The sequence below is a fragment of the Dromiciops gliroides genome, chromosome 4, assembly GCF_019393635.1.
Source record: "Dromiciops gliroides isolate mDroGli1 chromosome 4, mDroGli1.pri, whole genome shotgun sequence".
Lineage (NCBI taxonomy): Eukaryota > Metazoa > Chordata > Mammalia > Microbiotheria > Microbiotheriidae > Dromiciops > Dromiciops gliroides.
The window spans coordinates 214,952,395-214,965,288 of NC_057864.1; the positions used below are offsets into that span (position 1 = coordinate 214,952,395).

The following is a 12,894-nucleotide window of genomic DNA, read 5'->3' on the forward strand; positions in this document are numbered from 1 at the left end:
AAGAGTTGGTTGGATCAACAGCTAAGTCACTGTTGGCTTCTATTCCCTGGGGGTGTCCCCAGGTGCCAACATTCACTCCCATGTAACCTTCTTGGATAAGTCACTTCTCCTCTCTGGGGAAAGTGACTTTCCATCTTTGTAAAATAAAGGGTTGCATTAAATGACTTCTAAGCTTCTTTGTAGCTTATCCCAGGACAGAAAAGAGATGCAATGAAGGTCCTTGCTCCCACTGTTTGTGATACCTCTCCTTGACTAGCACCCACCCAACATCACTGATTCTGAAGGAGAGGTGAACTTCTAATGGGAATTGGATCTTTGGGTTTTTTTTTTAAGTGAGGCAATTGGGGTTAAGTGACTTGCCCAGGGTCACACAGCTAGTAAGCGTTAAGTGTCTGAGGCCGGATTTGAAGTCAGGTACTCCTGACTCCAGGGCCAGAGCTCTATCCACAGCAGCTACCCGGAGAATTGGATCTTTTGAGAACCAAGGGTGAGCCTCAAGGCATATTGGCTGTTATAATGCAAATCAACTCAATTCCTAGGCAGGAGGTAGGATTCTGGTAGCTAGAAGATAGCACAATCCCCTTTAAGGACAGAAGAACTCTGTGGGAGTATGAAGAAGACCCAGCCTAGCAGAAGGGCACCCTAGTTCTCATGCTTCAAAGCATCAAATCAGCAGTCAGCTTGCTTCCTTGAGGTCAGCCCCCAGGAAGCCACCTCCCCCAGTGAGCTCCCAGACCTTCTCAAGAGGCTCACCTTCCCGTCACTTTGTCGTTTGCCCAACTTGGTCTCTTCTGGGTGGTAGAACCATTTCACCTTCACCACCATGTTGCTGCCCCAGGACTCCCACATGCTTTCGATGCGTCCGATATAGGGTAGGTTGGGCCGGCCTGCTGACAAGAAGACAGCGCAATCCCCAATGCGGAGCGTCTCCTTCCCCCGAACGATTGCCTTGTAGAACAGCTTTCTGGCCTTCCCTTTCATTCCCCGCCTCTGCAGAGAGACCGAAGAAAGGCTTTGAGGGACAAGAATTCTCTGGAGGGAAGGAAAGTGCTAGGAATGAAGGGCTGGAATTGGGAAGGTGGGAGAGGAGTGTGTGTGTGCGTGCCGGCAGGCAAGACTATGCTGGAAATGCTGTGAAACATGTAACAGGAATGTAGCCAGTGAGGAAACAAGGAAGAAGATAGACAGTTGGGGAAAGCTAGGATATCTGAACATGAGGAGAGATGGGTGAAGGGGTCAGAGAGGAGGGAGGAAAGGGGGGGTGTGAGAGGAAGAGACAGAGAGAAAAAGGGGAGAGGGAGAGGGAGAGAAATAGAGAGATAGGGGAGAGAGAAAGAGAAATAAAGAGTGGGGGAGAGAAACATACAGAGACAGAAGCACGCACACAAAGAAACAGAGAGAGAGAGAGAGAGAGAGAGAGAGAAAAATGGAGAACATTATTACTTGTAAATCTCTGAAGCTTTCCAGTAGTCTCTCTCTACCAAATCCCACACCAACTTTCCCTCCTTGGGACCCTCTGAGGGAGATGACTGGGATTCCCTGCCTTCTGGGGTCCAACAACTCCCAGCCCTTACCTGAGTGGGATTCCCAGACCACTTCCACAGCTGCCGGGCTGGCAGGAAGGCTGAGATCTTTGGCCGATTTTCCACGGAGGGCAGCCTCTGCCTTCGGGAAAACTCTTTGGCTTTGGAGAAGCTCAGGGCCTCCTTCCGCTTCATCTTGGTCTTGCCACCGGCTGCAGTGGCTTTGGCGAGGAAGCAGCGCTGGGGATGAGGGTGGGGGCCACCCCCCTTCGAGCGCAGGGCCTCAGGCTGCGCCAGAAGGGCGGGCACAGGGTGGGTGAGACAAGTCTGGAGCAGCAAAGTTGAGTCCTCATCATCCGAGCTGTAGGATGAGTCCTCGTTATCTGAGGAGCAGAGGCTGGATGTGGAAATGGAGCCTGAGGATGAAGATGTGGAGGAACCGGAGGAAGAGGAAGAGACAGAGAGGCGGGTGAGAAACCGAGAGGGGACATTGCCTGCCAGCCCATCCTCATCCTCATCCGAGTAGGAGCTGTGGCAGTCGCTGTCACAGTGCAGTGAGCAATCAGCCTGGCCTGCATATTTACGAAGCGCCAGCCCCATGGGCAATGGGTGGACGGGAGCCCGCCCTTTTTTTTCCTTGCCGACTAGAGCTGGGTGGACATAGCCTGGGGTGGGCAAGGGCCTCCCCAGCTTGGGTCCGTCGTCTTTGTCGCCCATGAGCAGGGCCTTACAGTTCTTGTTCTTGGGTGAGGTCACCCCTTCATGATCCAGCTTGACCAGGAACTCCCCGCCAACTTTCCGACGTCCGCTCTTCTCGGCCTCCAGCCGCTCTGCCTTCTTTGCCCGAAGCAGCTTGTGGGCACCCCCAGGCAGGGCCAGCCCTGCCCCACTTGCAAACGGGGCATAAGAGTTGGCTATGCTGCTGAAGGAGTCTGCCCCAAAGCCATTGCCAAAGACGGGGGTGGCCATGCTGTGCATGGGGAATAAGGCCTCTCGGGCCCTCAGCTTCTTGGCACTGCCATTGAGCTGGAAGAGGTTCTGGAGAACACCTGTGCTTTTGCTGCCGCTGCTGCCTCCTCCTCCTCCTCCTCCCCCTCCTCCTCCTCCTGCCACCGCCGTTGCCTTCCTCTTAGTCTGTGCCACTGAAGACCAGCTCAGCATTGGGCTGCCTCTTCGGCCCAGGAAGTGCTCTGCTGCTACCACTGGTGTCTTGGCCACTGGCGTTAAGACATCAGCTTTGCCTGTGGGATGAAATGGAAGTAGAATCAGAGAGGTCCTAGTGCTCTTTCCTTGTTCCCTCTTACCCCCAACTACCTCCCAGAACACTGCTGACATTGGCCTCCACTCCTCACATCCCATCCCATCATCCCTCTAGTCTTTCACTAAAGCTCGTCCAAGTGGGGACGAGGCTCTTGTGTGCTTTCAGCAAGATCTGAAAATAGCACCTTGTGGGTCTGTGGAAAGCTCTGATCCTTCATCATTAACATAAGGGACTCTGACTTATCACAAAAGAAATACTACGGTGTCATGGAGAGGGTGATTTCTTAGCATAAAAATATACACATTTATTTTTAACAATTTATGTTTCAAAAGTGTTGTCTGCGGGTACTGCAATATCTTAGGTAACAGGTGGCTGCCTGTCCTTCCTACCTGTGGGGTCCCAGCAGTATCAGTGCCCCTTTATCTCTGTACCCTCTACATCAACAGAGGTACCTTTCTCCCTATCTCAAAGCCACACTGCCTTCCCCTTTCACATGAGCCCAATGCTTTATCTGTCCCTCTAGGAAATGCAGTCTGAGGCTCCCCCTCTTCTAGCATCTTCCTAAGCACCCCCTTTCAGTACCTGCTTTTTCTTTGCTGACAGCCTTCTTCCCCAAGTTCTTTGAGGGTTCAGGGATATCCCGTCCCTCAGGAGACAGACTGGGTGCTGTTTCACTGGGTGGGGGAGCATCATTAGAAGATCTTTTGTTTCTTCGACAAGTGCTGGACACGAGCAGGGCTGGGGAGGGTTCTGTGCCTGCAATTCAGAGCCAGCCATCTCTTCATCCCTTCTTGTTCACCCCACCCTTGTTCGTTCTTCACCCAGAATGATAGTTCTGTGACTACAGGATGGGAGGTTGGGGAGGGCTGGAGGCAGGGCAGAAGGGACACTCTACTCATCCCTGCCCCCTCAGGATGGTTCTTTGTTACAGCAAGAAGGAACTTAGACCCCAATTTCATGCTGGGGTTTCAGAAAGAACTCATCCTTGAGCAGGAGAGCATTCTAAACAGAGATGGGAGTCAAGTAAACTAAGGGGTGGGGGTGGGGGACCTAAGGGTAGAAATGATCTCAGGTGATTGATGATTGAACTAGATGAACCTCCCTCTCCCCTATAAGTTGCAAGGGCACTGTCTAGCCCCCCAAGTGGACTCACACTGGATCTTGAAGTCTGGAGGTAATAATCGAATATTGGATACAGAGATGTGGCCCGTGTCACCGTCATCAAACTCAACTACCACTGAATCTAGGTCTTCTTCTTCATCACTGGAGGCACCTGCAGGTGGTAGAGGTCAGAAGGTTAAGCCCTGGGGGCAGAGGCAGGAGAGACTGCCCAGAAATGATGCCAAAGGGCAGGAGCTAGGACCCCACATTATCAAGACAGCCTTCACCCTGCCCACTCTTCATCCTGCCTTGAGTGGGAACACATGGAGCGACTATCTCTCTAAGCACCTGTAGATGGTAAATACTAGATGGAAAAGCACATGAGGAAGGGGCTCTGTGGAGAGTTGGGGTGTGTCTGGGGGCCCTGGAGGTGAGGCAGAGTGAGGCAGGGGTCCGCCTTGTGCAATCAGATGGGGATTGATGAAGGGAGAGGGCTCCCAGAGGGGCCGCTGACAAATGACACTGAGAAAATTCAGCTCCCAGATCACATTCGACCTTGGAGTTCCCCACCCCCAGCCCTGGGTAACGGATGGCTTTCATCTCTTCTCACTCCTAACAGCCACTCTGCTCTCATTGCAATATTATTACCATTCATCATGCTCCTTTCCCTTCCAATGTACTCGCCAGATGAGAGACCCATGTGGAGTGCTACGCACACACAGAATTCAGGCCTCCCACCCAGCTCTGCAGAGACCCAACACCCTGAGATCCACAAGGCTGAGGTCGGACAGACCCAGCTGAGGATACGAGTTTCCCCCTCCAAAGGGCCTCTTTGCCGACCTAGCCATTCCTCACGCCCCTTCCCCCACTCCCTCATTCCCAGGTTTGGGCTGGAATGGGTCACCCTAACGGAGAGCTAATTCCCATTTAAATGTTTTCTCAATGGCTGCAGGCTGAGGGCTCATTGGGTGATAATGACTCTTTTTGCTTAGCTCAGCAGCAGCAGTAGCAGCAGCAGCAGCAGCAGCAAGAGCTCCTCCCTTCCTTCACCCACTCACAGCCCCTCCCTAAGGCTGCTACTCCTTACTCCAATGGTGACATTCAGAGCAGATTCTATTATCTTGCTTCTGTATAAGCAGGAATATGTCACTGCCAGCCAAGAAACTCCTTGGCTCTCTCTCTCTCCTCCTCCTCTCAGGTCTTCAGTTAGACCAGTCCCAGCTCAGGATACTGCCAGGGGGTGAGACTAAGGAACAGAGGTATAGGTGTAAGGAGTGGCAGTGGGCCTTTGGAAGTATGGTTACTATGGGGAAGTGGAAGGAGACAGAGGAGAGAGAATGTTCAAGGAATACTAGAAGAGATGTGATACTGGGGAGATTGGATTGAAGATTGTCATTTGTCCTTCATTCTCAAAGAGGACCATGACATCGGGGTGACAATGTCATAACTTGCAGTGAATTGGATTTAAGTGAGGGAGGGCTGTGCAAAGCCACCAACCTCACTCTCTCCTCCAGAGCCATCTGGGTCCAGTGGCAAGATATATATGTGTATATATATCTATCTATATCTATATCTATATCTATATATCTATATATATATACATATCTCAGGATGATTAGAGATGGCCCCTTATGTTTAAGGCAACTGGGGTTAAGTGACTTGTCCAGGGTCATACAGCTAGTAAGTGTCTGAGGTGAGATTTGAACCCAGGTCCTCCTGATCCAGGTTCAGTGCTTTATCCACTGTACCACCTAGCTGCCCCTGGGTTGAAGGTGGCTAGAATTTGGACAGGGTAGATTGGGGGATGCCAAGAGGGTAGAGTTTCTAGGTGTGGGATGCTGAGGAAAGGCAACTCTTGGGAGGCAGTGCCATAGAGGAGAAGGGACACTAGCACTGGGCTCTAGTCCTGACTCATCTCCTCTCTGTGAGCTTGTTTCCTCATGAGGGAATTGGTCTAGATTACCCCTAAGGTTCCTCTCAGCTCTAAAATTCTCCGACTGTATCCTTATGTCAGCCTGCCTGTCGTCTCCTCCCAGCACTGAAAGAAGCATCTTCTGTTGGCACCTAACGATGGTGGCCCAGGGCATTAGTCACAGCATTATTCACCATCCACGGTGGGGGTGGGGGAGAGGACAGAAGCAGGGGAGCAAGATGAAGGGTTGGGGAGAAGCAGAAACACTCCTCCAGTGTGCATTTTGCCTCTCACCCCATGGCCTTTCTCTTCTTGACCCCTGTATCCCTTCTCTCACCTTGGACCACATTGCCTGGGTACAGGCAGCGAGACTTTTGACTCCAGTAGGCACAGACCCGGGTGCCTGGTGGGAGGTAGCGACTTGACTGGGGCCGGATGTCAAGGACCTGAATGGGAACAAGGTGTGAGGGGGAAATAGAAGAACTGGGTTAGGCGAGATCCCCAGAAAGCATTATGGGACAGGGTGGCAGGCAGGGAGTCTGGGGTCTCTGGAGGGACCTGCCCAATATGAACTAAGAACACCCAGCTGGATTCAAGCTTCCACATAACCTGCCCTTGGGGAAGGAGCTGGTGAAGGGAAGTGTTTATGTGTCAGGCCCTGGGCTGACGGTAGAGCCGAGATAAAGGGCTTCTTCCAGGAATAAATAAAGAGGAAAAGTCCTTCCAGCCCCTGGGGCCTCTGGCTGGGAGCTATTCCTACATTCTGACTTAGAGGGGGGAGGGCTTTTGGGGCTGACAGAAGGAGGAGCACAGGGCCTCCCCGCCAGGGAATGGGTCATCTCAAAGTGAAAGGTTATCGTTTAAGACACTGAACTCACAGCTTCCTGCAACAGTTGCTCCAGGGAGTAGATCCTTTGTCTGTTTCCTCTCTCGCCCTCAATCACGATACTGTAGCTGAAAAGCAGAGGTTGGAAGGAGCCAATGAAAAGGAGTCCTGGGATGGAGACCCTCCACTCCCCTGAAACTGCACCGTCCTCACCAGGGTATGAGTGAGTGAATGTAAGGGAGATGTTGAGGAGAAGAGATGCTTTTAAAAAAAAAACAGAACACTTGGTCTAATGCAGCCCAATGAAGTCACCCTGGGAAGCCCCGTACCAACCTCCAGCCACATAGTAGATGAGGGAAGAGAGCAGGGTCCCTCCCACCTTTAGCCAAGAAGGAAAGGAGCTACTAGAAGAAAACTGCTAGGGGAGGTGGGCAAGAGGTTCCCCTTCTCTATTATAAGCATTAAACTTGGAGAAATAAGACCTGACTTTGAACTCCAAAAGTCATTTAATCTCACTGAGCCTCAGTTTCCTTCTCTGTAAAATGAGGTGGTTGGACTAGATGCCCGCTAAGATTCCTTCTCCACGACAGCTATTCCCAGCCCTCCTCAGTGGGGCAGCCTCTCCTACACACATTCTGTTATCTATTCCTGGTTAATCTCTCAAACTGACACCACCCCCTCCCCCCACAGATCTTTTTGAGAGAGGGGGGAGGGGTGGCCATCCTTACATGTCCGGAGGCTGCAGGGTTTTCACGCTACCAGCATACAGCAGGCTGTCCTCCTTGGGGATGAGCACATGTAGCCCGTCCTGGAGGTCTTCTTTGTGGATGGTACATGACTGGACTGAAGGGCAATTGGGGCATTAGGCACACTCCCATCAGCTTCCCACTACTCATCACCACCCTTCAGGATTCAGGTCTCACAAGTATAGATTCCCAACATAGAGGGGAACCCATCTAGGGTGGAAAGCTGTGTGGTCTTAGGTAGCCCCTAAGAAGAAAGCTGGTGTGGCCTTCAGGAAACTTGCCAGTCCAGTGAGGGCAGTTCAAGGCTCTGCCCCTACCAAACTTCTGTCTGACCTGTAAACTTCTGGCCTCCAGAGGAGACCCTGGGATGTTCTGTGTGGATGAGGGCCAGGGCTTGCTCTCCTCCCCATTCCTATTCTGTGACCCCACCCATCCACCACCCACCATCACCCACCACCACCTACCTTTCCCAAATGCCTACAAGCCAGTACTACATGCACTGGGAGGAGGGGAGGTCTTAGTGTGTGCCACTGAGCTGGGATGGATCAACTCACCATGAGCTATGCCCTGGTCTCCACTCAGGGTGCCGTTCTCCTCCTCAGAGAAGCTACTGTTATCATCAAAATCGAAGTCATCCTCTACTGCAAAGCTCTCCAGCAGCCGGCTCACTGCTCGGCCCTTACCCTAGGAGGGCGACACGTGGTCAGACCCATGGGCACTCCCTATGTGTTACCCATGGGTGCTGAGCTTCCACCTCTTGGAAGACCCAAGGGACATCTTCACTGGTCTCCCCCATCCCCAACCCAGGTCTTCTGATAGTCCTGCTCAGAAGAGTCTCATTCAACTTCTTTCTTGGACTATTGGTCCTTTTAGCAGGTTGTGGATGGAGACAAGTGGGCAATTCCAGTGGGCTTCTATGTAGTTGCTTGAGTCCCAAGCCAGCCCCACTTTGCCTCAGTCCCCAGGGACAGGCAAGGGTTGGTTCTTTCCCTCAAAGCTCTGACTTTACCCTCCCTCTTCCTCCAAGAAAGAGTGAAAGGAAGGAAGGAAGGAAGGAAGGAAGGAAGCAGAGAAGAGAAGGAAGGAATGAAGGGAGGGAGGGAAGGAAGGAAAGAAGGAAGAGAAGGAAGGAAGGGAATGGAAGGAAGAGAAGGAAGAAAGGAAAGAAAAGGAAGGAAGCAGAGAAGAGAAGGAAGGAATGAAGGGAGGGAGGGAAGGAAGGAAGAGAAGGAAGAGAATGGAAGGAAGGAAGAGAAGGAAGAAAGGAAAGAAAAGGAAGGAAGCAGAAAAGAGAAGGAAGGAATGAAGGGAGGGAGGGAAGGAAGGAAGGAAGAGAAGGAAGGAAGGAAGGAAGAGAAGGAAGCAAGGAAAGAACCTACCTGCTTGCTGACAGCCTTACTCTTCACCTTGCTTAGCTTCTTGCCCTTGCTCAAGATGTTCTTGGCATTTCGGGGTGACAAGGCGATAGACAAGGCCCCATTCTTCCGCTGTTGGGGGGGAACAAGATAGAGAGAAGATGTCAGAGACTGTACTCATTGACGGACCCTTGCTTGACTGGTGTCAGATGTGGTGGATTCTGTTTTGGCCGTATTTCCATAGCCTGCCCAATTTTCCATGAGGCTAATAATGCCTATCATGGAGGGCATGTTGGCTCTTTCTCAATATGGAATAGATCAATGACCTTAGAAGCTGCCCTGAGAGAGAGAAGGATGTAGGCATAGGGAAGTGCCATAATCGGGGGGCTGTGTGGAGGGGAAAGGGAGTCTCTTCCTGGCTTTGGCTGCCCCAGCCCCCATGCCTTGCTGTCTCCCCTCCTGAGCTACAATGCTCAGGGGTACCATCTCAGCCTCACAGAAACAGTGAGGGCTATCATTTCCCACTGTTCTTTCTCCCTCTGGAAACTCCCTGGATTCAACTCAGCCCTCTCACCCTCAGAGCTGACTGTAACACTTTGCTCTTCCTTGTGGCTTTCTTTAGTCGCTCACTGGCCAGCTTCCCACCCTCTTCCCGAGAAGAGAAGGCCCTGGCTTGGCTGTAGAGATCATCCCCACTGGGTGTAGCTCCAGGCTCCGGGCGCAGGCTGTCTTTGGGCTTTGCTTTCAATTTCTTCTTGCCCTCTCCATCGCAGACTCCTGGCCGCCTGCGCACTGGGGCCCGCTCTAGTTTTCGAGTCTCGGCTCCAGGCTTTACTGCCCGTCTTTTAATTTTGACCTCACCCTCGGGGCTGGTTATTCGGCAGGACCCTTAGGGGGGAAAATGAGAGACAAAAATGCTGAGGGTTATTGGAGCTCTGAGTGCCAATATGTTGGTACCCACAAAGGCTGGAGCTAGCAGGGGGGCATGTATCTGGTGCCCTCTGTCCTGGGCGATGAGTGTGAGAAAGGCTGACAAAAACCAAGGCTAAAAATAGGCTCTGCATATGGGATGGCCCTCTGGGAGGTAGAGGGGCAGGGATACATGGGATGCTATGGTGATAGGAGAAACAGAAAATATCAACAAAAAGTTATTTGAAAAAAAAAAAAAGAGTTCTGCTGATAGGTTGCTCTCTGAATGTTCCCTGAGTCCCTCAGCTGCCAGGCCGTCAAACCATCACTAACAGGGACCGAGTTTGAGGGTGGTAGTGGAGGGAGTTGCCCTCCACACCCTCATTGGCATGTGCCCTCAGCATGGGGGTGGGGGGGCAGTCCTGTTAGCAGTCACTCCTCCTTTTCCTCTATCTCTCTGCCATCCATCATTCCCTCCCCTAGTTACCTAGCAAGCCCTGCCTCTCCTTCTTCTTTTTGGCCTTCTGGTTTGCTTCCATTTTCACCACTGAGGATGGCGAGGGACCCAGTGTTGTAGGATTGGCCCCTGTATGGAGGGGAGGGCCGAGGTCCTTGGTTGGAAGTTCATCTCCTGCAAGTCCCTCACAGTCCTCACTGTCATAGTCCCCATCCTGGTTTCCACCTGCAAGAAGAGAGGAGTGAAAATACTTCTAGCTGGCCCTGGCCCAGGTTCTCAGTTCACCTTCCCCTGAGCATCTATGCTTTGCCAATCACTGTCTCTCCTGGGATTTCTGCCAAGGGGAGAGGCCTTCTCTTCAGAGCAGAGGTTCTTAACCTGTGATCTGTGAACTTGGTTTTATTTTTTTAAAAAATATTTTGATAATTGCATTTCGATATAACTGGTTTCTTTTATAATCCTATGTATTTTATTTTTATGCATTTAAAAACATTATTGTGAGAAGGGCTTTGTTCCCCCTCTATTTTGAGAATGGGCTCTGCCGGACTGTCAAAGGAGTCCATGACACCCAAAAAGTTAAAGACCCCTACTTTGGAGCATCCATAGCCTTGTCCTCAGTTCACCAGATTTGGAATGGCAGCATCTTTAATGGGTATAGAATGAAGTTCTCTGCAAATGGGGGATGGGGCAGGGATTCAGGGGTACTGCTCATCTCTTTAACTTTTGTTCACACCTCACCCCAACCTTGCCTTGGAAATTAGTTAAAGGTAAGGGAGTGGGAGAGGTTAAAAAAGGATGAGGGCAACAAAATAAGGTGGGCTTGGAACCCGTAAAATGAGCTTGAAGGGGCCTCAGAGATCATCTAGTCATTTGGTGGATGAGAAAGCTCAGAGCCTAAGAAATAGCGTGACCTGCTCTGAGTCTTGTTTGGGCCAACAGGGGTGAGGAGATGATGAATGGGGTTGACACCCATCATCTCCTGAGCAGCTATCAACCCACTCCACCTTATGTCTGTGGAAGGCAATACCCATCATTTCAATTTATCTTCACCGCAAGTCTGGGAGGCCGAGATCACCATCTCTTTGCAGGGCCTGACCCGCTGGGGCGTGCCCCAGGACCTAGGGTACAGAGCTTTCCTAATTCACTCAGCAAGATCCCTCCTGGCTTTCCGATCTTATCTCTTGGCCTAGCCAGCTGCTCCCAGGGAATACCTCCTATCCAGAGAGTTCTTCCTGCTCTCTATTTCCTGCTTCCTTTTCCCTCTTCCAGCCCTCAGAACTTTGCTTTGTTCTTTCCAATGAGAGGCTCTTGTCACCCTTCTTTTTTTTTTTTTTTGGCGTGTGTGTGTGTGTGTGTGTGTGTGTGTGTGTGTGTGTGTGTGTGTGTGTGTGTGGTGAATAGGTCAGGGGAAGGAGGAAGAAGGGGGAGTAAGGGAAAATGGGGAGGAAATATCTATTTGTTCAGGGCTGTGTTTCTTGTGTGTGCATGTGTTGTTTTTCTGGAGCCTGATAACACATCCTGCAGGCTCCCAGGTCAAATCCTGGGCTGGAGATTCACAGGAAGAAAGCCAGGGCTATTTTAAAATTCCATTTTCCAAGATGCTTTCCAGGGCCACTTGTTGGGTTCTGGGATGGGGAAGCAGGAGGAGGGAGGGAGTCAGTCCTCAGTGAGAACGATCAAGAATGGTCTCCCAATGGAGATCCCTGCTTTCCATCCCCTCTTTGAGATCTCTTTCACCTTCACTCCCTGCCCCCAACCCCCCACCCCGTGCCCTTATCTTAGTGAGAAAGGTCAGCTGCTGAGGTCCGGAAACAGAGGACATACATTAATCACATCTCATTTTATGCTCTGTAGACCCCCAGCCTAATCTGATTTTTCCACCAGTGAAGGGTCCCTCCCTTCTCCTCCTTTCTGCTTCTATCTTCCAGACACTCAGAGGAAGAAACTGGGTCCAGAATGCTCTGTCAAACTGTTCCCACCTGAGTTTGGCAGCACGAGGTCCCTGTCCACCTCTCCCTGGAAATGAAAAGTGGGCCCGGGAATACTTGCCTGCCTCAGTTCCCCCTGCTGTGGCTGTGGGCTTGGCTGTGAACTTGGGGCTGTCCTTGCCATCGCTTTCTGGCTGTGGGTGCTTGACTGCCAAGGCCACCTTGGTGCTCTTGGCTCGAGAAAGCTTCTTTTGGATGCGCCCACCAGGATTGGCCTCTTTCCGCCGGAAGGGGCTGATGCCAGCTGGCAAACCTTTGTTTCTGACCTTCGGTTTCAGCTGGGCCACTTTGCTCTGGGATCCACTCTTTTTGCACCGGACCTTCTCCTGTGGAACAACCCAAATAGGGAAACTGCTCAGTGCTTGGTCCTTGTTTGCATCTATATGGCCGGTGGGGGGCAGGGTGTTCTAGCTTGAGGTCCCCATCCCCAAGCAGACCGGGCAAATTCCCGTGATGCTGAATTACTGGGCCAAGTTTTTTGGTGGCTTGGGCCGCTGGCTCTGTTCACACTTCACCTCCCCTCTTGGGAAAAGCACAGAAGCAGCAAATCATCCTAAAAGCCCACTGGCCTCTGGCAGAATTGCCAAGCTGCAACAAATCTCACCAAAAGCTAAAAATGGGTGGGGGGTAATAGGTCTAGTACTCATGTTGAGGGGAAGGCCAAACTTTGTCTGTCTGTTATTGGTAGAATGGGATGAGAGAAGGATGTATGGACTTTTTTCTCAGTTTCCCTTTAGCTGAGTGCCCTGATTAGACTGTGCCAACTCCACTGGAGCCTCAAGCCTCAAAGCAGCCAAGGCAAAGTCTGGGACTGGG

At 51.6% G+C, this 12,894-nt stretch overlaps 1 protein-coding gene across 2 annotated transcripts in view; it reads right to left on the reverse strand.

Annotated features, from left to right (window-relative positions):
* BAHCC1 (BAH domain and coiled-coil containing 1) overlaps positions 1-12,894 on the reverse strand; it is a 154,320-nt gene that overhangs the window by 1,180 nt on the left and 140,246 nt on the right. For both annotated transcript variants that reach the window (XM_043963687.1, XM_043963686.1), the window contains 12 exons: positions 12,140-12,404; positions 10,121-10,315; positions 9,299-9,612; positions 8,749-8,856; positions 7,924-8,053; positions 7,352-7,466; positions 6,676-6,751; positions 6,135-6,243; positions 3,938-4,057; positions 3,367-3,540; positions 1,575-2,764; positions 754-990 (listed from right to left, as the gene is read on the reverse strand). In XM_043963687.1, the coding sequence (XP_043819622.1) occupies positions 754-990; positions 1,575-2,764; positions 3,367-3,540; positions 3,938-4,057; positions 6,135-6,243; positions 6,676-6,751; positions 7,352-7,466; positions 7,924-8,053; positions 8,749-8,856; positions 9,299-9,612; positions 10,121-10,315; positions 12,140-12,404 (3,033 nt within the window). The remainder of the gene's footprint in view (positions 1-753; positions 991-1,574; positions 2,765-3,366; positions 3,541-3,937; positions 4,058-6,134; positions 6,244-6,675; positions 6,752-7,351; positions 7,467-7,923; positions 8,054-8,748; positions 8,857-9,298; positions 9,613-10,120; positions 10,316-12,139; positions 12,405-12,894) is intronic.